Source organism: Colius striatus, chromosome 7, assembly GCF_028858725.1.
Source record: "Colius striatus isolate bColStr4 chromosome 7, bColStr4.1.hap1, whole genome shotgun sequence".
Lineage (NCBI taxonomy): Eukaryota > Metazoa > Chordata > Aves > Coliiformes > Coliidae > Colius > Colius striatus.
In genome coordinates this window covers 22,674,101-22,699,308 of record NC_084765.1, presented here as the reverse complement: position 1 = coordinate 22,699,308, position 25,208 = coordinate 22,674,101, and the positions used below count along the sequence as shown (strand labels likewise).

General features: G+C 54.0%; 1 protein-coding gene across 1 annotated transcript; it reads left to right on the top strand.

The window, feature by feature from the left end:
• Positions 1 to 8,679: 8,679 nt before the first annotated feature.
• ONECUT1 (one cut homeobox 1) lies at positions 8,680 to 24,768 on the top strand. The gene is made up of 2 exons (XM_062000164.1): positions 8,680 to 9,760; positions 24,476 to 24,768. Exons 1-2 carry the CDS (start codon positions 8,680 to 8,682, stop codon positions 24,766 to 24,768), a joined length of 1,374 nt encoding a protein of 457 aa, XP_061856148.1.
• Positions 24,769 to 25,208: the final 440 nt, after the last annotated feature.

The window sequence follows — 25,208 nt, the reverse complement described above, 5'->3', positions numbered from 1 at the left end:
GCTGTAAATTCTTACATTTAAGTTGGTCCAATAAAAGATCTCTCCTACACCTTCTGAGGGTTTGGTGCTTTATTTTTTAACGGGACTGGTGTGGCAGCCGCAGCGGTTGCATTTTTTTCTTTTTCTTTTTCTTCTTCTCGTTCCCATTTGAAATTACGCAGATAGATTTTTTTTTTTTTAATTAGTATTCTCCTCCTAGGGGGGCAAATCCGGGAGGCGAGCCCACAGCGGATGCCCGTCCCGGCGGCGTGCGGCGGACGGCGCGGTAAGCGTGCCCAGCGGGGCACGGAGCGGGCGGAGGGCCGCGCGGGCGGGGCGGGGCGCGCAGCGGCCGCGGGCGCGCGGCGGCGGGAGGAGCGGGGCCGTGTGGGGCCTGCAGCCTCCTCCGCGCCCGCGGAGTGGAGGGCGCGCAGGCGGGGCAAGGAGAGGCGGGCCGGGGGGAGCCGCGTCCGGCGCCTCTGCGCCCGCGGAGAGGCGGTCGCTGCCTGGCTCGGGGCCGCGCGGAGCCAGCTGGTTCGCCGTCCGCCTCCCCAGCCTCATGTCACTCTCCGCTCCCGCTCCGCCGCCGCGCAGCCCACCGGCGCGTCCGAGGCGAGAGCGGTCCCGGAGCTCGGCCAGCCTCCATGTTTGGGGCTACCCCTTGATAAATTCACTGTGAATGTCCCCGAAATCGATCCCGATGATTTGCTGCTAATAAGGGCCCTGCTTTTCTTTCGTTTCGTATGAAAAGCGGTAGCACGGCTGTTGCCGATCGGGGGAATCGATTGCTGGCTGGTTTCTCCCCAGGTTCGGCAGCTGTAGAGCCCAGTCGCACGGGTGCTGAGCGTGTGCCTGCCGCGGGAATAAATGATGGGGATATGTGGATATTTTACTCTTTAGCCGCAGCTGAGGGGAAGCTTTTAGGATGCTGCGGAGCTGGCTGGCTCCTCGTCTCTAAAATTCCTGTTTGCCTCGGGCTGCGACCTGTTATTTGGCCTTCAGACACCCCCGAAGATAGCAGAGTTTTCCTTTCCAAGTAGTAACAAACCGAAGCGGAGGGATGAGGTGGCTGAACGGGGCCGGCGCCGGGCCCTGACCGGCCGAGGTGCGCAGCTTTCGCCGGGGGGCGGGAGCAGGGGGAGCTTTCGGGCGGGGAGCGGGGGGTGAGCCAGGGATGACATGCGTTCATTTTTATTTCATTTGAAGACATTTGATGGTTGTAGATCTTTCTCTGGTTTGTTGCATCACCACAGCTCACCCCTTAAAACAGTAATTCAAGATGTAAGTAAAAGTGTTTTCATTTTTATTGATCCTGCTAACATCTTTCATTACCCAACACGTAACCACAACAAATGATTGCTCATTTGATACGGAGAATTTTATCGACGCTCGCTCCGGTCGGGACGGAAATCCGAAATCCCGGCAGCGTTAGGAGCACAGAGGTGCTCTGTTGCGCGGCCGCGGAGCGGGTGCTGCCTGAGCCCTCCGGGCCCCGGGCTTTTCTTGGCCGGGGCCGCTGCCGAGAGGCCCGTCGGCGGGGCCGGGAGCGCCTCTCTCCCGCACTTCCCCTACGAAAGGCGAACTGGAACTCCGCGGACGGGAAGGCAGCGCACCCCACGCTCGGCCGGGCCCGACGGGGCACGGAGGACCGGGCCCGCGGCGTGTGGAGGCTGCCCGCGGACGGAGGGACTGCGCGGTAGCCCCTGCCCACCCGTTGCCTTCCCTCGCAGCAAAACCCAACAAGTACCGGGAGGAGGAACGGCCGCGCCGCGGCCCCGGCCCCGCCTCGGCCACTGCAAACCCGCTGTTGCCCGCTCCGGAGGCGCTGGAAAGCCGGGCTGTCCTCCCGTTCTGTTTTAACTCTTTTTTTTTTAATGTACTAATTATTTTTTAAAGGAGTAATTTTGAGTAAATATATGTATATTATCAAATAAAACAAAAACCACAAAAAACAAATTAAAAAAAACCTCCACAAACCATTGGGGTTAATGGGGGATTCCAAACGATTTGAAGTGGATGATCCTCTTTCATTTACACTATCCCTTCCAGTTAACGGCGTGAAAGGTTTTTCAGTCATCAAATAAATGCTACTGGTTTAACTCTCTTTTAGAATATTATTTTTGTTCTTACTAGAATGGAAGGTAATGTTATGAGGGAGAAGCTCGAAGAATAGGTTTCGATGCAAGAATCCTACAGTGAAATTAAACTAGGTGGATTCTTTATTAAATGATTTTCGGTCTTCTGTTGGTTTATGAAAATAAAAGGCAGCACTTTGTCATTTTTAACAATGTAAGTAGCCAATAAATCTAATTTTCACATTGATTTCTGCAGGAATTAAGTGATATCTACACTATCTGCTGTGAATTGGTTTTGGAAACAAGCGCAACTTTCAGTTGGTGAAAGATGGATTTTAAAATAATAATTACTGATTTTTTTATATATATTTCTGAAAGGCAGCAGCTTTTTAAAGCACAAAAACAACCCATCTATGAGCTGGACAGTGCATATCAGAGACAGCATCTAGACAAAGAGTTTTCTAAAACGCATTGACAACCATAGGAGATAATTGTACGGAAAAAATGTGTTACAAATTCATGACAGAGGGGAACAGCTCACGGAGCCTTGGTCTGGCGTTGGGAAAGGGGAGAAGGTGAAAAAAAAGGTGAGGAACTGTATTAGCTTATACATGTAAGTGGTGCAGACCTCAGCGCAGAAACCCGGGGCGAATGAAGTGTGCCCTCTGCCCGGCGGTCCCTGCCCGATGGCAGTGTGCCCTGCTCGCCCGGCTAACCCGGGATCACGTGCTGTCCGTACCTTTCCCGCCACAACGGCCCGTCGAGGTGCCGTCGCTCTCCGCCGCGCTGCCGCCTGCGTGCCCGTGCCCGTTTGAAAGAATGGCCTGGGCTGTTCCGTATCAGAGGCCAGGGCAGGACTTAAGGACGGATCTCGTTCCAGGGGTGCCAAGACATGTCCCTGGGGCGAGGGGCAGCGGGGCAGCCAGCCACTCACCCCACTCGCCTCTGCCGGGGTCGGCCAGGGAAAGGCCCCAGGCCCCGACGGCTGATACAGCCCCACAAACACACGCTCTGCGGGCGGCAAAGTACGGCCCGGCCCGGCATGTCCGGGGCACGTCGTGGGCAGCGGCTGCAGGCCTTGTGCGCTCCTCGGGAAGAAGAAGGGCAGGTCGCGGCCGCGCTCCCTCTCTCCCTCCTCATTCTGGTTACCCTTAACTCTGCCCCGGCAGAGCAGCGGGGCTGCCTGCGTCGCCAGGGCGGTTTCGACGCCGGGACCCCGAGAAGCGGGTCCTTCGCACCCTGCGGGGTATCCTGGCAGGATTTTGAAGAGTAGGGGTGCAGACTGTCGCGGCCATCACCGCATTGGTCACGCGTGGATTGCGTGTGGATCACACAAGCACCTCTGGGGACAGGGGGCCGCCCCGGCAGGGGTTCAGTGCCGGGCCAGTCCCAACCTACCTCCGAGGAGGCAGCATAATAGAGTTCAAACGCATCAAACTATCAGAAGTCATTTATCTGGATTCATAAATAACGTCCTTATTACTTCCAGTCCCCTTAATTCATGTTCCTGCCCGCTTGATTGCGAGGTTTCAGCAGATAAAAAGTTTATAAGTTGGTCGGGTTCTTGTTTTCCTTTTTCCATCATTAACATCATTAATATAAGCTATCAATAACCCCGTCGTTTGGAGCATAGCTTCACAGTATTGATCTGCGCAGCTATTCATCTCTGCCATAGAAGACACGGAATAATTTTCGCATTACAGTAGCTTGGATTTGCCTTTAATTCATATTTAAAGCTGCAACTGGCTCTGTGGAGCTCTCTGCGAAAGACTAGAGGCGCCTAATTAATAATAAGTTAGAAACGAAGGAAGGCACCAGCGGATAAATAATTAATACAGACATCTCTGTCTCTTTGAATATTGCTACTTTAAAAATTTAGACTTACCAGGGCCATACTGTAAGTCTGCAAGTTATATTGAGGAGATGATTTAAGAAAGCTATTTTTTTTCCTGAAATACAATGCTAAATTATTTACGGTGTTTTGCAATCTTCCATAAGTTCTTTCATTAACAAGCGCTGTGGTTTGCTCGGGGGGTGCGGGAGAACGCCGCGGCGAAGCGGGATCGCGGCGGCGAGGTCGGGGCAGCGTCCTACACCCCGCGAGGCTCCCTCAGTGTCCCATTCCATGCCTCCAGCCTGGGGAGTGTCCAGTGGGGAACGAGGAGAGCCCCTCTGTCCCCTGGGTGGATGTGAGGCTGCTTGGCCGGCCGAGAGCAAACCCAGCCACCGCGCTGCTGTAGCCCAGGCAGCCACCGGCTCCCTTCTGGCAGCAGCCCGGGGCCAGGGGCTAGGGCTGCGGGGGGAACTGGGACACGCACATCCTCCCCCAGGACGGGCACCCACAGCGAGCCCCAGCCGTCTCCCGCCCTGCCACAGCTTCCCTTGAAAGCTGGGCCCTCCCCCGCCTGCCCTGGCCGGCGCAGTCCCTCTGTTCCCTGCCTGCCCCCGACAGATGTAGACGTGTTTGTCGCCAAGCAAGTTTCCAAGAAGCTCTACAGGGGAAAGTCTGGAAAAGTTAATCCCCCCCGGCAGCTGTTGGCTTTGGGAGCCTTCGAATGTCACCTTTGACACGCTCCCCAGTGCGAGGGGACCCGGGCGCCGCAAGCTGTCACCGTGCAGAAGGCGCGGAGGGCTGCGCAAGGTGGGAGGGCGGGGGCGGCCGCAGCGCACTCAGCGCGATTTAGAACAAATAATAGAACAAATGTGAACAAATTTAAAGGAAATATTTTTTTAAAAAATCCAACCTCTATCTGGTCCACTCCAGCGCATTGCGATCGCTGCCCCGGGCCGGGCCACCCCGTCCGGACGGGTCCTGCTGCCCGCGCGCTGTTTGCTGGCGTCAGGTGGGAGATTACGGCCGTTTCATAGTGTCATTATCTCGGATTTAAAAAGCACACACACGCAACGCAATTCAAACAAGCAAAGTTGCGTTTTAAGTCCGCTCCTAGTATCTGCTGATCAAATAAAGACTTAAGGGTGGTAACGATTATTCTGTTAAATATATGGTACTTGACTGCACAAGCAGGCATTGATTAGCGCACCGAAATTATCTCTCTCTGGAGGGGCGGGAGGCTCCACGGGGCAGCCGCATCGGGGTCCTCTCTGAGGAGAGCCCACGCCCGGGCACCCCCGACGGCCCGCATACGGGGCGGCAGAGTGGTGTGCCATCCTCGCCTTCCCAGTCCCGGGCTTCTGACAGCCCATTGGGGCTGCACGGGGCACCCTGCGGTCGTGATGGGCCTGGGTGCCGTCGGGGAACGGCAGCACCTCCGTTCCTGTGCGCTCCTACGCAGCGGCGGCTTTCGTGCACCAGGGCCGCTTCATCGTGGGGATCCCCACAAAGAGTAACGGGAGGGGCGGGGAGGGGGAAGAAAAAGAAAGGAAAATATGTGTGGCAGATCGGGGGGAGATGGGTGCGGATCTACGGCACTCTTCTCCAAGGTTAAGTAAATTGTCCCCTGTCAAAGGCTGGCATGTGTCAGGACTCTCGGATTTCTTTGGAGTTGGATTTATGCGCCTTTTTTGAAGGAAAAAATTGATGCCGTAATTTCCTACGAACTCGAGGGAGTAACTAATATTCACCATGATGTTAGCTCTGGTAACTAGTCGCTAAACGCGTGGAAATTAAATATTTTTAATTAATCTGTAAAGTGTATACTGATATTGATAATGAAGAAGCTGACAACGTTTCGATTAGATCCGTGACATCACCTCTCGTTGACCTGGGAAACGATCACGGCCGTTCACTTCGGCTTCGAAATGCTCTTGATAATTTTCTTTTATTTTATCCTGAACATTTCCTGAGATCATTAATTAGGTTTCGAGTGTATTTTTTCTTCTTTCACAGAAACACCTTTCCTTATCCATCTGTCGCTGTAAGAAGCGGAGACACTGTTACCGTTAACGTTACGGAAATACTGAGAGATTTGGAAGCGTTTAGGGACGGGGGAATGACTGGAGAGGCAGGAACTATGAGGGATCTATATTTGTCAGCGAAAAAATAGAATGTGGAGGAGCTCCGTGCGCTCAGGAAAAATGAATGGAGGTGAGTAACGGGTGTCTTTGGGAGACATCCGTCAATGGTGCTGATTTCTTACAAATACGCGTGTGTTTATTAATTGCAAGAAATAAATAAATCGACTGTGGAAACTGTGAGCTTGCCGATGAAAAAAAAATAGCTCATGATACTCGATTCCAAACAACATGCTTAGCAGAGCTGTTGTGATTTTTAAAGTTTCCTGCGAGCCTGTCCGGAGTCTAGGGCTGGTTTGAGCTCACCGACCGCACGCACATGCACACATGGGCCGTGCACAGGCAGTCACACAAACGGCCGGTCCCGGGCAGCGTCCGTCGTGTGAGCACCCTACGGGGGACTGACGTGCCGCGGTGCCTGGCAGGCAGAGAAGCACTAGGTGCTGCCCTCTCGGCCCCGGGGCCCACCGGCGGCGGCTGCGGGACACGGGTGTGGGTAGAATGGGCCAGGCAAGGAGAGGGGGAAACACCTCGCCCCGCAGGCGTTGTGTCGAGGGTGGCGAGGGCAGGAGCAGGCCAAGTGAGGCTCCGACGGCGAGGCTCCTCGCCGACGCCCCTCCGCACCCCCACTCCGGCTGCCGCCACTGTCCCTGGGGCTCAGAGCCCGGGGCGAAGGCTCCGGCTGGCCGGCGGAGCCTTGCGGCAGCCAGTCCCCGCTGCCACTCGCACGGAGGGAACCCCCCACTGGCTTTGGTGGCACAGATCGGGCAAGAGCTCCCAGAGAAATAGCCCCAGGGTTTGCTTTCTGCACGCTCCCGGGGTGACTCTAGCTGTAGGACCGACTCCAGGCTATTTTCCTTGCCATCTGCGATCCCTGCGGGGCTGGTGGCCCGCTAGCAGCAGACTCCTGGCTCCCTGCAGAGAAGAGCTTTTGGCAGGGCGAAGGGAGGGTGACGACCCCCTCTTACGGACCTCTGCACGGATCACGGCGGGGAGCTGCGGAGCGAGACGGTGCACCCTCGCTGTGCGTCCCGCAGGCCGGGGCTTTGCCGCGGCAGGTGCTCCAGTGCCGAGTCCGTCTCCGCGAGGCCGGAAACTCGGCTTGTCATGAGTCTCGCCGCGGAGGTGAAACCTGCTTGCTTATCCTGGGCCTCGCCGGGGCGAAGAGGGCCAAGCGAGTCCAGGGGGTGCGCGAAAGCTTGGGCCCCGACGCGGGGCCCCGACGGCTGAGCGGAGGGAAGCGGTGGCGGCCGGGGCGAGAGGCGGGGCGGCCTTTGTGCGCTATGGCCCGGTGCCTCCCGGCTGCGGCCCCACGGCTCTCCCGCGGCGAGGCGAGGATCGCCCCGTCCCTCCCGCCGCTCGGCGCCGCGCACACGCTACATTCTGCCCGGCGTGGTTCGTTATTGTTAATGGGCAAACAATAGGCACATCTGCCCTTTCTTCCAGCATAAAGGCACCTTAGCTAACGAGGGGGGCTGGCGGGTGGGCTCGCGCTTTTTTTTTTCCCTCCTCCTCCTTTTCTTTCTTTTGGGAGAAAAAATAAAAGAAAACCAGCGGCACGTCCGGCTGCTGGGCGCCTCGGGGCATATGCTCGCCTTGCACCGCCGGGCACGGCCTCCGGGCCACTCAAGGTCCCCGGCGGGGGCTGGAGGGCGTCGCTCCCCGTTGCACTGCCCGGTTGGACCCAGGGGGATCTCTAGTGTACAGAACCCCAGAGGATAAGGGGGAGGTCGAGAGCTGAGGCGCAGGGGGGAACCCCGGCTGGACCCAGGACGCTGCGCCGTGGGGCTCCCGGTGACCAGCCTCAGGCCGGGTAACGGGAAGTTTCCCGGTTGGAGAGCGCGGAGGAACGATTCCCGGGCCAGCGAACGTGTGCGGGACGGTGCCTGCGGGACACGGCAGGCGGTGCGAGGGGCTCCCGGGAGCTCCGAGGCAGGGCGGTCTCACCCCCGGAAGCTCACTGTGAGGTGAGGCCGAAGAGGCTTCGCGCTCATAGAAAACGCGGAGTCACCGAAGGGGCGGGGCGGCCGGCCCCAGTACCCGGGAGCTGCCCGCCCGGCGGAGGCGGGGTGCGGGAGAGAGGGGTGGAGGTGGCGTTAGGACCCAGGGTGGCATAGGGCCCGGGGCGGAAGCGCCAGAGCAGGCTGCACCGCGGATTCTGAGCGGTACCGCGCGAGGTTCGCCTCCTTAATAGAGGCGGTGACGTCACGGGGGGCGGGAGCGGCGGTGCGGGGGCGGTGCGGGGGAGCGGCGCGCATGCGCCGGGCGTGCGGCGGCGCCGCTGCAGAGCGGAGCGGTGTCCAAACGGCGGAGCGCAGAGAGAGCCATGGCTAGAGATGGCGAGGGACGCGGCCAGACACCCGCCGCGGCGGCGGAGCCCGGCCTGAGGGAGCGGGGGCCCTAGGACCGACCCGACGGCATCATCCAACAGCAGGAAAAAAACTCAAATAAATAAATTACAAAAAAAAAAAAAAAACAAAAAAAAAAAGGAAAAGCCAGCAGCCCGGCAGCAGTAGCACCGCCACCAGCCCGCAGCGCCCGCCCGCTGCCGCCGGCCCGCGGGAGGAACCGGCCCGCGACCGCCGCGAAGAGCTACGGGACGCCCCGCCGCCCACCAGATAGATGTGCGCTCCAGCCACCCGCACGGCCGACAATGAACGCGCAGCTGGCGATGGAGAACATCGGCGATCTGCACGGGGTGAGCCATGAGCCGGTGCCCGCCGCCGCCGACCTGATGAGCGGCAGCCCCCACCACCGGAGTGCGGTGGCCCATCGCGGCGGGCACCTGCCGGCCCACCCGCGCTCCATGGGCATGGCGTCCATCCTCGACGGCGGCGATTACCACCACCACCACCGGCCACCTGACCACGCACTGACGGGCCCCCTGCACCCCACCATGACCATGGCCTGCGAGACACCCCCCGGCATGAGTATGAGCAGCACCTACACCACGTTAACCCCTCTGCAGCCGCTACCTCCCATCTCAACGGTCTCGGACAAGTTCCCTCACCACCACCACCACCATCACCACCACCACCACCCCCATCAGCGGATACCAGGCAACGTGAGTGGCAGCTTCACGCTCATGCGGGATGAGAGGGGTCTGGCGTCTATGAACAATCTCTATACCCCCTACCACAAGGATGTTACCGGCATGGGGCAAAGCCTCTCTCCATTGTCTGGATCAGGCCTCGGGAGCATCCACAACTCCCAGCAAGGGCTGCCCCACTACGCTCACCCCAGTGCCACCATGCCTGCTGAGAAAATGCTCACCCCAAACGGATTTGAAGCCCACCACCCTGCCATGTTAGCCAGGCATGGCGACCAACACCTTACCCCCACCTCTGCTGGCATGGTGCCTATCAACGGGATCCCACACCACCCCCATGCCCACTTGAATGCCCAGAGCCACGGGCAGATTCTGGGCTCTGCCAGGGAGCAAAACCCTTCTGTAACTGGTTCGCAGGTCAATAGTGGAAGTAATTCAGGGCAAATGGAAGAAATCAATACCAAAGAAGTAGCTCAGAGGATCACCACCGAGCTCAAGCGGTACAGCATCCCCCAGGCTATCTTCGCCCAGAGGGTGCTGTGCCGCTCTCAAGGGACGCTCTCAGACCTGCTGAGGAACCCCAAGCCCTGGAGCAAGCTCAAATCTGGCAGGGAGACCTTCCGCAGGATGTGGAAGTGGCTCCAGGAGCCGGAGTTTCAGCGGATGTCTGCTCTGCGGCTGGCAGGTGAGCCCGCTACGGGGCGGTCGGGGCACGGCGGCGGGGCTGGGGCCCCGGGCCTGGCCAGGCCGCCACGGTCTCTGCCTGCCCCTGAAGAGCAGCCCCAGCCCACCTCTGTCCCTCTCCGCTCCGCTTCTCTTTTTCTCTCCTCTCCCCGGCTCCCTCTCCCCGCTACGCGCACCGGCACTGGCCGGCTTCTCCGCCCCACGCTTTCGGCTGCCAGACAAAGCCGAGCAGGGACTCGGGCTGCGCACTGCGGCGGCCCGGCTCTCCTCGTTATCCCGAGCGGCACCCGTCAGTCTCTCCTGTAGCCGGCGGGACGGCGCCCAGCGTACCCGGTAATGGGGCATCGCCGGCAGCCGCACCGGCTCCGCAGCGCTGCCGGGCGCGGGCAGGGCCAGGCGGAAATGTTTCAACTGGCGGGTGTGTGAGCCACCGCGCTGTACCGGGAGGTACCGGTCTCGGGACTCCGCGCACCCGGTAGCGCCGCCGACAGGAGTAGGTGCTTTGTGCTGGGGTCAGCGGGCCCCAGTCGGGGCCGGCGGTAGCTCCGCTTCCCCCTTGGGCTAGGTTAGGTGTGCCAGAACTGAGATTTCCGACAAACTGTTCGAGCCCGGTGTGTGAGTGGTGGCTGAGAAATATTGTTCGCTAAAATCGTTATCTTTTTTTTTTAAATGGTTATAATTATTATTAGGCCGTGGGTGCCTCTGCATTAGACATGCAGCCCGTATCGTGTCTCCGCGCTGCTCCGGAGCCCCCAAACCCCTTGGCGTTTACAGGGTCCCTGTGCTCCCGAATGCGGCTCCGGTGTTGTCTGCTGGGAGGCTGTCGTCCCGTTCGGTACCTGTTCTCCTCTGCTGCCTTCCCAAATCCACCAGCCTGCGCTCCCCGTGCACAGCCTGGGTTTAATATTCCGTGAGTGAGGGTTTGTTAATTAAGTGATAGGTCTCCATTAATTTGTCCCTGGAGAACGCGAGACAGTCAATCCGAGTTGGAGCCGGGGTCACTGATCCGTTTCACAGACAAAAAAAAATAAGGGAAAGGCCAGGTCTTTCTCTTTTCAAAGACACAAATAATCTTGTGTTTTCGACTACCACGGAGATGGGAATTGGGAACCGCTTCCCAACCGAGAGGGGACCCGGCTGTGCCACCCCCGAGCTCCCTGTCCGGTTTCAGCCAGCCTCCTCGTTTCTGAAGCATAAAGCGGTGCTAGGAAGGACCCGTAGCGGGATCTCCCCACTACTGTAGCTGGCCCTGCGCTACACGCCAGTGGGAGGACGTTGCTCTCTTTGGCTTCCACTCCTGTGGAGTCAGTTTCAAAGGTCTAAGCTCTCAGAAAATGCCCTTTCCACCTTCCCTTCCTCCACAACCACCCTATCAAGAGAAAACCCTCGTCTTGCTGGCGCTATCTAGGAGAGGAAAATGGAGTTTATGTTTCCAACATCCGCGTAACGATTGCTAAGGCGAATATTCTTCGATTTGGAGTGTATCTTTACGACAATTCGGTCGACCTGAATCTCCGCTCATTTGCATAGATCGATACTGGAAACAACCCCTCGCTTCGGAGTTTGCTGGCATCCCCTCCCTGTCGCTGTCGGCCGGGAAGCCCTGCCAGCCCCGGCCGCCGGCCCGACCGGGAGTGAGGCGGCAGCTCCCCGCGGCGCGGCCGCGGTCTGCCCAGCTGCCGGGTCCGGAGAGACCCATTGTTCGCTTCTGCCCTCAAACCGCCCCGTCCTCCAGCCACCCCAGCGCTGCTCTCGCATAAACGGATCCCAGTAATCCCGTTAGAGAAGACAAAGCCTCATTATTCCGCCTTCCCTTTCCGATGAAACCCGAAAGCTGGCACCTTACAGAAACGGCCTCCCCGGAGCGAAACTGGGCTCGCAGCCCAAGGAGGCGGAGGGGGGAGAAGGGTTGTCGGGCAGGGCCGCCTGCGCCCAGGCACCCGCGCATCCCACGCAACCGGGCCGCACCGCACCGTGCACCAACCACCCGACCCCGCCCAGCGCTGCCGGGGGCTCCGCGACTTCGCTCGGCGCTGCTCCACCTGCTCCCCACTGCACGTGGTCATTTGCATAGTGCTGCGTCCCAGCCAATGGGGGCGGCCCCTGCCGCGCCCCTCCGCGCGCCCGTCCGCGCGCCCGTCCGCGCGCCCGTCCGCGATCCGCCGCTGGTGCACCCAGCATCGATTTTATTTATTTTGTGCAGGTTTAAAATACGTAATGATCTTACTAAGTGGTAAAAATCTGCCCCGATTCATAGTGATGTAGGAACATCAATTCAAAATACCATAAATTAATCCAGACGATCTAAATTAATTTTAACGTCCAAATTATAAGTCAGTGCCGGTTGTGTAGAGAATTATCAGGTAGATAGCTACCTGGAGTGGAGCCCTGACGGTCTTCATTTCTGCTTTTTCTGATTTCCAGCAGGCAGTGGCCAGGAGGTGGTGAGGGGGATGGAGCCTGCTTATTTTAGGCCTCACGGTCTTGCCCAGCACTTTGAGTATTTGCCCCTTCCAACAATCCCTGGGGGTTTCCTACCGCCCAGATTACAGAAGCTCAGACAAATAGAGGAAAAATTGGTAGTTACATGGAAGTAGGATTGAGGTCTTGACACTTCCTGGGCTGTCTCTTGAAATGTAAGCAGAACTGCTAATTGCAAAGCTGACCTCTTCCAGCCTCCATCTTATTAATCCCATCTTCCTTCTCCTCTCTGTTCTCTTTTCCTTTGTTTCTCCCCCTCTCTCTCCCACTCTCTCACTGAATATTTATCTATTCGGTCGTTTCTTCGTTAGTCTCCCTCCACACCTCCCCCCCCCTCCCCCGCCCCCTGACATTTGAAAGAGCATTGAAGGGATACGGAAAAAAATAAATACAATTCAAAGAAAACGCACCGCCCTTTTCAGCCGCCTGGGATTTCAGGGTGAATTTATTTCAAGTTATTTTCCTGTGTGGGGAAGGGAAACAGAAAGAGGTAAAGAGGGCAAAATCCGATTCGTCTTGTTCAGAAAAAAATAATCTGCTTCGAGCGATTTGTGGTTAGAGCCGCACCTGCCCGAGGGCCGCTTGCTGGCCCCGCACAGGCGGCCCGCCGCGCCGGCAGGGCGAGCCCGAGAAACAAACCCGGCAAAGAAATGTTTGGTGAATGAACGAGGGGGTTAGAAAGAAGCCCAGGGGCCGCTTTGCATTTGCTGTCCGCCTTGGCGAGGGACACCATCTGAGCGAGTTCGGCCCTTCCCGATTTGGTTTACCAAACCTGTCCCGGGGCGGCGGAAGGCCGCTGGGGAATCGCGCTCGCCCATGAGGTTGAGTCGGGGGAGCTGGCCCGTCCCTTCGGAGCTGCTCGGTATTTGCCTGCGTCCTTACTGTTATTTTTCATAAATGCATTTCTTTTTCTCCCCTCCTCCTACCCAACGTGAATCCCGTCTGAGAAGAAGCCTTGGGAAGCCGGCGACAAGTTCTCGCCAAATTAACTGTAAAGAAATCGATACGGTAATCAGAGCATTTTCCATGTTAAATATGAAATCTAACGGATGCCGCTTGCACCCCTGGCACCGTCGACCACCCCAGTGTGAGCCGGGGAAGGTCAGTGCTGCCTTGGCTCCTGCAGCGCCCCAGCCCCGGTTGCCTCATTAGGGACTCTTTAATATTTATCCGTCGGGGACTTTGCATAAAAGCATTTACATCAGGGGGGCGGAGGGTATCGACCAGGGGCTTCACCGCCGGCAGACCGAGCTCAGCGCGGGTCAGGGGGAAAGGCCCTGCCCCTCTCCGCCCCGTGGGCCCCCTTGGACGCCGTGGGGACGGGTGCGGACCGCGCTCCACACACCGTGGGCGGTGACAGCGGCCGCAGCCCGGCGACCGACGCAGAGCTGGGGCCTGAGGCTAGGCTGAGGCTAGCCGGTGAGATCCGAGGGCGGGCCCCCGGCCTGCCCCCGGTACGATCGTGCCCCTCCGCAGTGCCTGGTGCGCAGCCGGGAGGGCGCTGGGAGCCGCGGTTGTTTGCCGGCCGTGTCCTTGCGGCGGGATTGATTTACAGCCGCTCGCACACAGCCGAGTTTGCCCTTCGTTAATGTTTGCCCGGGAGGAGGAGGAGGAGCGGGGCCGGGCAGCGGCGAGCCGCGTTCCTCCACACCGTGGCGGGGCCGCCCTGCGACCGACCCCGCGGAGCCCTCGCCCCGTGGCACGGCTTGTTTGTTCCTGCTTGCTCGTTCGTTCGTTTGTTTGTTTGTTTGTTTTAATTACCTGCCGCGTGGCGGGGCGGGGCGACACCGAGGGGTGGGAGGAGGCCGTGCCCTGCTCCCGCCCTCGCCGCAGTTCGGATGAAACAGCCTCAAAACGGGACCGTACCTGTCCGCGAGCACCGCCAGGGCCGCCGTGGGGGCTGCCCAGCCTGGCTGTTGTCGCGATGCCGGCCCATCCCGTCGCGTCCACACTCTCTCATCAGCCAGGGCTACCGATCGGCCCGCGACCCTCGCACGTCGCCTCTCGGTTCCCGGGGGCTCTGCGCCATCTACTGACCGCCGGCAGGCGGGAGCCGGTCTCGCCGGTCCCAGCACCACACCCGCCCCGGGTAGCGGCGGCGGCGGCGGGCCCGGCGAGCACCGCGGCTCGGAGAGGGTCCTGGCGGGTCCGGGCGAGACGCGCCTGTGCCGGGCAGTGCGCCTCCGCCAGTACCCCACTGCCACAGGCCGAGCGCCGGCAGCGCGGCCCAGAGCGGCTTCAGCACCAGGGACAGCTACCGACGGCCCGGCCCCGTTCCCGGGCTGGGCCGCGCGTGCCCAGGCCCAGCCGCACTTCCCGTTGCTGGGACAGTGCTGCTCGGGACCGCCCGCAGCCCGGCCGCAAGGGTCTGCCGAGCCGCCCCGCAGCTGCCGGCTCCCGTGGGGAGCGCCGCCGCACCGGTGGAGAGTACCGGAAACCGTCAGTCAAGTCCGCGGTGGTGCGGCCCGTGCTCTGCCGCGCTCTCTGCGGAGAGGCTCGGGCTTCCCGCGGCAGCAGCGGCAGCGGGAGCGCGCCCCGGGGGTTTGGCATGGGTCTTTCGCATGGGTTTGGGGTCGAGGGGAAGCGAGCTCCCCACAGCGCAGTAAGGGAATGCTCCGGGAGCAGGGGAGAAATGCACCCGCACGATGCTCGCCGCAGCTGTAAACGGTGCGGAGCCCGAGCGCTGCCGGTGCTGCTGCTGCTGCGTACCAGCCCTTTACACCGCCGGGAAAGAATGGGATGGCTAGATTGAGCCAAAGTTACCCCGAAGTGCGCAGGCCAGGAATACATCGCTACCGGTGTTTGCAGGTACTGGCACTAAACCAAAGCTCCTGCTCTGCCTCAGGCAGCATTGACCTGTCCCGTGTGTAGCAGAGGGATCCCCATAACTTCCACACAAGGGACAAGTTCGTTTCGAGGGAGACTTGAGGTGAGTCATAAGCGCAGGGCTTTTTGTTGAGGTGCTGATGGGTTTAACGCGAAGACTACGGGAAGCGAGGAGTTTTTTATGAGGACCGAGCGGGCATCCAGCATGGCATCATGTCGGGTGCTTCCATGATCAAATCGATAAACGCTGATTGCATTTCAAACGTAATTCCATCTGGATAAATCATATACTGACAGAAAAGAGACCGATGCTTACCGTCTTTCTTCGGAAATGCAGCTTACTTGAGCCCTTTTGCTTAAGAGGAAGTCAGTTTTACGGTACTGAAAGAGTAATTTATAGGAACAATTTATTAGCTCAGCAGCAGTTTTGATTTTTTCCCATTTTAGGGCGATAGGAAGTCTCAGTGGCAACGTTTTATGTGCAGCCCAAATGGCAGTTAAAACGCGATGGATTGCCGTTCCGCAGCTGTGCAAGCAGCATCCGCAAACTGCTGCGGACCGTGTAACGTCGGCATTGGTGTGTGTGAGCATTTTCTGGTGGTCTATCAGAAATGCTGCCACTTGAAGCAGCTAAATATGATGTCTTGGCGGCCTCTTCCTTAGCGACTTCGCTACAGAAGCTGCTAGAGTGAACCTGCTCTCAGGTTATGGATATTCTTAAGGTATAGCAATACTTCATCCATTGCTATGTGCATCTGGGATGTGTCGCGAAGAAGTTCCCCGCAGGCGGTGCGGTGCAATTCGTGAGGGCAGATCTCCCGCGGGCCTGCAGACCTCCCTTTCCCCCGCAGTCGCAGGCTGCCACGCTGCTGCCCTATTGCTCCCCAAAACAGAGGAACTTCCTTATGTCGTCCTTGTCGCATGTCTCGTTAATTTGAGCCGTATCTCGCTAACTTGGATATGTTGTCGGAATTGACTGAGGACTTGAAAATTGGAGCAGGGGAGGCGGTAAGGGGCGAGTAGTTCCTTACGCAAGGAGCTGGAGAAACTGCACGGGTTTTTAAGTAAATCTGACGACCCTTAGTATTCCAGTGAAGATTCTGCAATAGAATGCGTCACTTCCACGGCTCAGAAACTCCATTTTCAGCGGCTGCAGCAGAGCCCCAGGCTGGGGCAGCAGAAAGGGGCGTTATAACCCTACCTGACACCGAGCCCGTTACCCAAGTGGGAAAAGTAATCCCCACGGCACTGTTCGGGGCGGGCAGCAGCGTGCAGGCGCTCCCATGGGGCTCCGCAGACGCGCATGTACTCTCATCCCGACCAGCAGTGAGCTGGCGGGGCGGGGCTGTGGGAGCAGCAGTGAGCTGGCGGGGCTCAGCGCGACGGAGAGGGCTGAGGAACGGCGTGGAGGGAAATGGCCGGGTGCGGATGAAGGGTGCGGAACGGGCGGGTTTGCCGGCGGAAGGGACAATGATCCTCGGCTGGGCGGCGCGGAACGGCTGGCTTTCTCCGGTTAGGCAGCGCGGCGAGGCGCGGCTGTGGAACTGCACGGATGCGGAGGGGAGCGGCCGGCGAGGTGCAGGTGCGGACCTGCGTGAGTGCCTAGGGGTACAATGTGGAGTGGTACGAAGTGGCCGGCGCTCTGCGGCGGAGCAGTCGGGAGAAGTGCGAGTGCGGAGCTGCACATGTGGTGCACAGAGCGGTGCAGTGTGGAGCGTCCGGCGGTGTCCAGTGGGACAGCGCGGCGAAGCTTGGGTGCGGAGCGGTGCGGAGCGGCCGGCAGTGTCCGTCGGGGCAGCGCGGCGAGGCGCGGGTGCGGAGCTGCGCGCGCCCTGCGCCTCCTCCCGCCCCCCGTCAGTGGCGAGGAGCGAGCGCCACCTAGGGGCCAGGGGCTGCCTGCGAGGCGGGGGTCTAACACGGTTAAACTATTGACGCAAAAATCGTTCATTAAGGCAATTTAATCTTTACTATTAAATGTCCTTCCAATTCATCTGGGGTAATTAAGATACAGTTAAAATCATTAAATTCTAATTACTTATGCTAGACAAAGAAATATTTGTCACAGTAATATGGTTAACTAAAGACCCAGCTAAAGAATTTTAACATATGCTTTAAATGATACCACAGGAAAAATCACGTGCTTTCCCCTGATTGACCGACTTAGCAACGTGTTCTGTAATGATGATGTCAGCTCACTCACCTGGTTAGAGATCCATCAACACCATAAGTTTGTATAAACCCCAGAATCCCAAAATGCTGAGCCTGCACTCCTTAGTCAAATCCAGGGGCAGCAAATTAAGGTCACTCATGTTAATACAGTGCACAGGAGTGAGATGTTTACTATTTGGTCTCAGGTGGGATCTGTATGTTGGTAGGCTGATGTCTTTCTGTGATATGAGCTTCCTGTATAGCAACATATTTTTCTCTCTTTCCATGTTATAAACCAACAAAACAAGAGCAGTGCCTGGGCCCAACAGCAGAGAAATAAGATACAGTTCAAATGATTTTTGAGTAGCTGGATACATCTGCATGTTAAATAAGAATAAATACAAATACTAGAGAGACAAATGCAAAACACTGAACAATGAATAATTCAGGCATTTCAGAATACCCCGTATTATCTTCAGTTGAAAAGGGAAAGTTTTGGAGAGCAACTACTGAACTGTGAGTTCAGAAGGGCTTTCATTACTGATGTGTGAATGGCCTTACCCTACAGTAGGTGGAAGCTTTTGGGAATGCTCTTTGCAGCACCGATGGCATCCTCTACCTGCCACAGTGGAAGTGTGTTGCCACGAGCAGCCCTGATGTGCAGAGGCTGTTTCACACAGTGTCTTTGTAGAGGGATCTGTCTCCCAGGTGCCTTTGAAGGCCTCAGGGCAGTGACAAGCAAGATGGGGCAGTGCAGTGGACCACTAAATCAGGATGTAGCAGAGTGAATGGCACATAGCAGCTGTGGTTATTCATTCAGGCCAAACTTTACTTGCTTTGCTGGTGAAGTCTGCCCTCAGGCAGTATGTGTCTTGTAGAACCCTTATCTTGCTCTCCAGTTCCCCAAATATGAAGTTTTTGATAATTAGGAGAGATCTATCATCCAGGTGTCTCCCTGCACACTCCAGAGGTGTTGTTCACATCATAAGAATGGAGCTTATCACACTTTATTATATGTTGTCATCACCATGAATTTATCATAAACTTTTGGTTACTTGCTTCCACTGAGCTGTTGTAAGCAGTTTAATTAGGACTGTCTCTGACAGCCAAAGTCACCTTCTACGGAAATTCTACCACCTTTTTCACCCAAAGGTAGAACATCCTTCAGAAGGATATCCTCCAGGATATTATCTAGCTTGTACCAGTGAGGAATTTTTACTCTCTAAAAATGCAATTTGATATTTTGTGATGTTTTGAAACTAGAAACAGGTGCTTTAGAAAGAGATTCTTAGGGTCTCAGTGGGCACAGTTTGGACTGTGGCTGTGGCAGATCCCAGCCTTTATAGGCCTGACACAAGAAAGATTATAAAATACATGAAAGGAGAGAATTCTAAGAAGGTTTTTCATATCTCTAAGATGTCCTGTACACACAACATTGGGAAAGCTAAAAGATTAGGCTTTGAAGGAGGAAATGGAAAAGGTGATCATCACAAAACTTTGGAGAACTCTCCCAACTCAGTCTAACATATGTCTCCTTGTCTCTCCTATGGCACATGAAGAAACACAGAGCTTTTGTCAGAACTTCTTTGAGCTGGGCCACATAATTTCTTGCAATTTTTCCACTCATGGAAAGAGTGATTTTTGGCTTGTAAACTCCCCATTGCTTTTTGTGGCTCTCACACTGATGTCTTTGAGTGAAGCCCAAACCAGCTGTTTTTTACTCCTACCTGTCTGAAGCAAATATAATGCTCATGAATAGTAAAGGTGAGACAGTCCTCAAAGTTAAACCAGCCCAGTGAGAGTGGTGGTAAAGACTGCAGAGCTCTGTGCTGGGTTTACCTTCTGGTGTAAAGCAACCATAAAGGGCCTCCTTAGGCAAGACAGAGCCAAGCTCACAGTTGTCAGAGATCCCCATTCCTCTTTGTTCTGCAAAATGATTATTTCAGCTGCAAAATGATTATTTCAGCTACAAAATGGGTTCCTACAGGCTTGTGTCTGTAGTATCTGTCTCAGCCTTCCAGCCACAGTGCTAATTGGTGTCAAATAATATGTGAAAGATGATGAAAATTAGGCATGGTGTGAACCTGTTTGTGGGGAGCTGAACCAATGCCACCACTTCATCTCATACATGGCACTCTGGCCCTCAAGTAATAATGGCTTGTGGTCAGCAGTGACATGAGCCAGAGGTGGAAATATGACCTGTCACCTCAGAGTCAAAGGACCCATGTCCCATCGCTGGTGGACAGCACACAGTCTCCTCTCCATGTCAACCAGGCTCTGAATTCAGGACAGCTGTCTCTTCCCCATTGCTGTTCTGGACCTGGTTTGGGAACAACCAGAAGGAAGAAGGGCTCCCTGAAAGCTTCCTTGACTTCCTCTGCCATAGAGTGACAAGACTCATGCTGAGGCACTGATGGGCCTGTCCGCTTCCCTTCTGAGAGGAGTTGTAATATCGTGCTGTTGCAGTGCACCTGGGCCAGCACGCTCCCTTTCTGCTGCTCTCTGTCCCTTCTCCCTTTCCAACCACTATGTACAGTCAAAATCCCAGTTGTGGCCATTGCGTACCGTGTGGGAACTGCTGCTGGCATGTGGTGAGCAGTGTGATGCCTTCAGAACACGTGGCTGCTACCTCAGTCTGTCAGTATTTGTGTAAGGGCACCGCTCCCTGTGACAGGTCTGAAACCCCGTAAATCCACCTTCTTCCTCAGCATCTGCCACTTTTCCATCCTGTGTCTGAGAACACGTGCTCAGTGATGGCAACATGATGAGCCACCAGATAAGCAGTGAAACTTGCAGTGAGAGTGGTCCTCTGTCTTCACAGATAGCCTCAGGGCTTGGGGTAGGGTTTGCCCAAGTAGTGTTTTCCACTGTCATTCCCCCTGCTCCAGTCTCAGTTTTCCAGTAAAGCAGCCAATAGATCTTGTGGTGGTATTTTATTATGTGCTCAACCAGCAGAAATGAGGTTTATTGAGAGTATTACCAGTTCAATTCTTTGCTTCTGTCTTTTAGGAAGGAAAATCTGTGTTTGCCAGATACAGCTAGGCACACATGTATGCACCAAGTGCTCCTGAAAATTGATTTATGGTAATCAGGGTTTTTTTTCCTTAGATTTTAAAAAGAAATCCACTCTCTAGGGATGAAAGACTAGATCAAGCATCAGGGTTAACACCTGAGCTTATTGTAATCTTGACTTTTAAACTGATAGAACAGTATAGTTCACATCGCAGGTGGGCAAAATATCCTCTTCACTATCTCAACCTAAAGATGCAATTAGTGCATTTTCATAGGGGACACAGTCCTGCTCACAGCTCCAGCAGAGCAGGCTGGATCCCATTGTGCTGCACATGGCCGGGAGCAGCAGAGGAGCAGCCGCAGGTGCTGGAGCTGCAGCAAGCACACCCTGGTTCTGTGCCCTGCACAGGCAGCCAGGCCACAGTGAGATGTTTAGGCCTTGGCAAGTTAACTCCACCAAATCTCTCAGGTGACTTGCAAGGGACAAAGGGAGACAAAAATAGATTGATGGACTGTATCAGGAGAATTGCAGGTGTCAAAAATATCTGTTGCTCAGGGCAGAGGAAGGTGCAAGTGACTGGAAGAGGCCAGAGTTCAGCATTGGATTTATAAGGCTCCTTCTGGCACTGATAATATTACATTGTCCTATCTGCACTTGTGTTACCAGAGTTGGTGACTATTTTTTTTATGCTCTACTTTGCCTTTGTCTTAACTAGACCTCCTTAAAGCTTTTTCAAAAGGCATCAGGAGGAGCATCACTCGACTGAGGCAGCCTAGAGACAAACCCATATCTGCTTGCAGTGGGGGAGCCAAAGCGGTGTGCCATGGGAGAGGTTCACACCTCTGGGGAACAAGCACGCACAGAGTGCCTGAATTCAGCTTCTGTCCACTCACTGTGCTCATAGGTAGGCATGGTGCAGATTACTTTTGTTATCTTCTGTTACATAAGATAAAATCCAGACAAAGGTGTGTGATAAACAGTTTTGAAGATAGGCTTTGGTGTTTGTCTAAACAAGGGTTTCAGCTGGTGTCTCTGGAGCCTCTGACTTCAGAGGATACACTTGCTGGCATTAGAGAAGAACCTGGCCCAAGCAGGCATAGCTATGTTGTCTGAGCATGACCTGGGCTGAGTGTAGGCTACTGTCACCAGGCTGGATGGCCCCAATTTGTCAGCCTTTGCATTGTGAAAGGGCCGGTTTCTGTCTCTCCTCTGGATAGACTCTCTTGTTTGGGCAGATTTTATCCCATGCTGTACATTTGCTCTCTGGCAAGCTGGAAGCTTCAATTTATTATTAAAATTGATTGGCTCCAGTGCAGGGAAAACGATCGTAAGGAAACTCTATTACGGTTTTTCGTTATCACCATTATTTATTTTTAAGTGCTATTAATATTCCTGAGTCTGGACAGGCAGAAGATGAGAGATGGTATCCACCCTTGCTGCTCACAACCCGAGGCCTGGCAGTACTGTCTGTGAGGGCTCTTGAACAATTCAGCGTATTCGAAAGTTTTTGCCCAGATCTACCCAGGTGGAAAAAGGTTCTGAAAGCAATGCTGGGCAGAGACAGAACCAGTGTGCTGGGCCAGACATCGGGGGAGCTGGAGGAGGCAGAGCCTGAGCTGGGCTCAGCTGCGCTACACTGGCAGGAGCAATGGCTGCCTTGGCCTCACCTCTTGGGACTGTGCTGAGTCCAATGAGGACTGAACCCAGTGCATGTGAGTCTGTGGCTCAGATAAGGTCCTGAATTGCAACTGAGTCGATATCTATGAACCAGTACATTGTTATTCCTTAACTCAAAGTAGGAGAACTCCAACATGGACATTAGGGCTGTCTTTCATAGGCGAACCTGGGGCATATCTTCATCTGCTGCCACTGGGTGTGGGCCAAGCCTTGGGAAACCAAAAATCCTGCACGGCAGTTTGTTGAAAAATGAAGCCCACATTGTCTGCAGGGGAAAGGGTTGGCTCACAGCTTCTCCAAGAAGCACTATGGAAACCTTGCCACTTGCTTTCTCACCAGCAATGGATACTTTTTTCTTACCTCTGTGATGTTATTAGCAGTGGTTATGAGGTCTCTGATACAAGTGAAGTTCAGAAACAAGGTGTGTTGTAACTCTTGGTACATTTTCTAAGGAAATAATTATTCAGGAATATTATATTGCAGAAGATGAGCAAAAGCTTAGGAAGACAACACGTTAGGCAAGTTAGTTTCACAATAGACAGTTGGGATTTGTTATTCTCTATGATTTCCGTGAACTCATGTAGTAGTTTGTGATTGAAACCCCAGAGGTTTACACCACCAATTGAACTAGCTTTGTATCTACTGCTATGATTGTTGTTTGTGATGTGATGATTCCTACTGAAGCATTGTACAGTGCTGACCCAGATCACACTTTTTGTGTAGACAGGATTTTGTGTACAATGATGGTCCAGAGTATCTAGGTGAAAGCTGGAATTTGGGTAGTCTTTGAAAATGGAAGATTTGAAGCAGCATGAGCAGAAATGAAGTGTTTGTTAGATGTGGCAAGCATTCTGCAAGGTTGGTTTGTCTCCTTTTCTGCACCAACCTGTTAGCAGGGGGAAGAGTCACAGCTGGAGGCTGAGGTTGTTACAGAGCTGAGCTTCTGTGGCTGCTTTAATGGGAACTTATGATCATCAAATGGTTGCACTTGTGTAAAAGATTGAGATGCTGTTGATATCTTCTTTGCTCCTCATTTCTAATGGTTGTCAGTAAATAACTAGACTACTATTGAAACAGTATTTTTAACCCTTGACACATCAAAGTTAACTTTCAATGGGGATGCAGAATTATTTCGATAGGCACTCATCCCCACGGTGAATTCAGCAGCTTGACTTCAGGGAGGGCTTGCTTACATGAGGAAACCTATTGCTCAGCCTAGAAGCTTCACAGTGTTTTAGAGGTCAGGATGTAACTTCAAAGTGCTCTTCAAAGGTTTTCAGATAAAAATAACTGTAAAAGATAGGAGTTTGATTGATGTGTCTTTGCTTATGGAAGAACTTGTAGCTGGGATATATATTGTTAGGGAGTTCTTCAAAAGCTTTTCCTCAGAGGGGGCTGAGATGCCAGAGCCAGAGTCTTGGTCCCTGCCTGCCTAGGCCAGCAGAAGATGCCTTTGCATCTCCTCAGGCTTGCTGTCTGATTTGTGCAGTTGCTATTTCTATAAGTATAAAAAATATATGACTATTTTAATACCTCCTTCAAGCAATTAAGCACTCATAACAAGGCTGGCTCTTGGTAGCAGTAAGGGATGTAGGAAAGATCTTTGCAAACTAATTTGCTGCTTTCACTCCCATAACCATGGAATAAGTGGCGACACTGCACAAAATTCTTCATATTAGCAGCACTAATCTCCACAGAAATCAAGACTAGACAGGCACAGAGAGACAATATCCATATTGCCTTTGGAAATACGTCTTTACACGTGCATTAAAGGATGCTGTTAGAGAACAAGAGGGAAATGGACAACTTCATACTCTTTTGAAAGTGAGACAGAGCCATCTGTCCTCCCAAGGAAACGTTTATCCTAGCAAAATGATAACAAGATCAACTGACAGTCAGTCAGAGGCTGGTGGAGGGATCCAGGAGTTGCCTTCTCATCCCATCAGATCCTGCTTGGCATGTGATCTGCCAGACAGATTTCAAACTGCAAGTGCCCTTTAATAGTGTAGAACACTATTAAAAAGGGGAAAGAAAGGGTGATAGATGAAATAAGGTGAAATTCTGTAAGGAAGATTTACTGTACCATTGTTCTTCATGGCAAAATGTGCTTTATTTTATTCAGAATGCATAGTCATCTGGCCTGTAAGACTGTAGCAATATTCTGGTTTCTCCCAGTTCCTTATTTTTCAGAGAATAAAAAGCTACAGAAATGGGTTGACAACAAATAACAAAGGTGAAAAAGGTTACAAGGTTGAATTTAGAACTCAATGGATTTCCCCTCTACCTCTTAGGGATATTACATAGTTAAATTCTCAGAGTTAAAGGGTGTTATCAGAATGTAAGCCCTCTATAATAGCATTTGCTGAGTTATAACAGACAAGGACAAGCCTATTTTCTAACTTCTATTCCTTATATTTTTTTATAGTTTATAATGTTAGAAAATGAAATGTCACACATCCTCTCCAAATTTGGAAGCTGAGGTGAACAGTCCTTTTTCCCTAGTCTGTCCTGCACTGTTTGCCCATGCATTCTTCTGCCAGCTCTCTCTAACCATCCTCCCCTTTCTTGCAGCATGCAAGAGGAAAGAACAAGAGCACGGGAAGGATAGAGGGAACACACCCAAAAAGCCTCGGTTGGTCTTCACGGATGTCCAGCGTCGAACTCTACATGCAATATTCAAAGAAAATAAGCGTCCATCCAAAGAATTACAAATCACCATTTCCCAGCAGCTCGGGTTGGAGCTGAGCACCGTCAGCAACTTTTTCATGAATGCACGGAGGAGGAGTCTGGATAAGTGGCAAGACGAGGGCAGCTCCAATTCAGGCAACTCATCTTCTTCATCAAGCACTTGTACCAAAGCATGAAGGAATAACCACAAACTAAACCTCGGTGGAAAAGCTTTAAAAATAAATAAATAAAGACAGACCAGGACCTCAAGATAGCAGGTTTATACTTAGAACTATTTGAAAAAAAAAAAAAGTTATTTATAAGTCCAAAGAAACCAAAGACCTATTTCACCTGCATTATGACTTTGTTCTAAGACACACACTTTAGTAGGATGACGACTTGCAAAAAAAACAGAGGGGAAGAAGAAGGCAAAATGGAAGGAATGAAATGGAACACAAAGAGAAGAGAAACAGACCACTGGTGTTACACCTTCACCCATGATCATCTTCACCGTACTTGGCTGTTTAGTGGTTTGGAGCATAGTGATTTCTTGTCATTGAACGGACATCTCTTCAGATATGGCTCTTCATTTCCACAGCAATTGCCATGAAGGTGTATAGTGTATCCATTCTGCGTA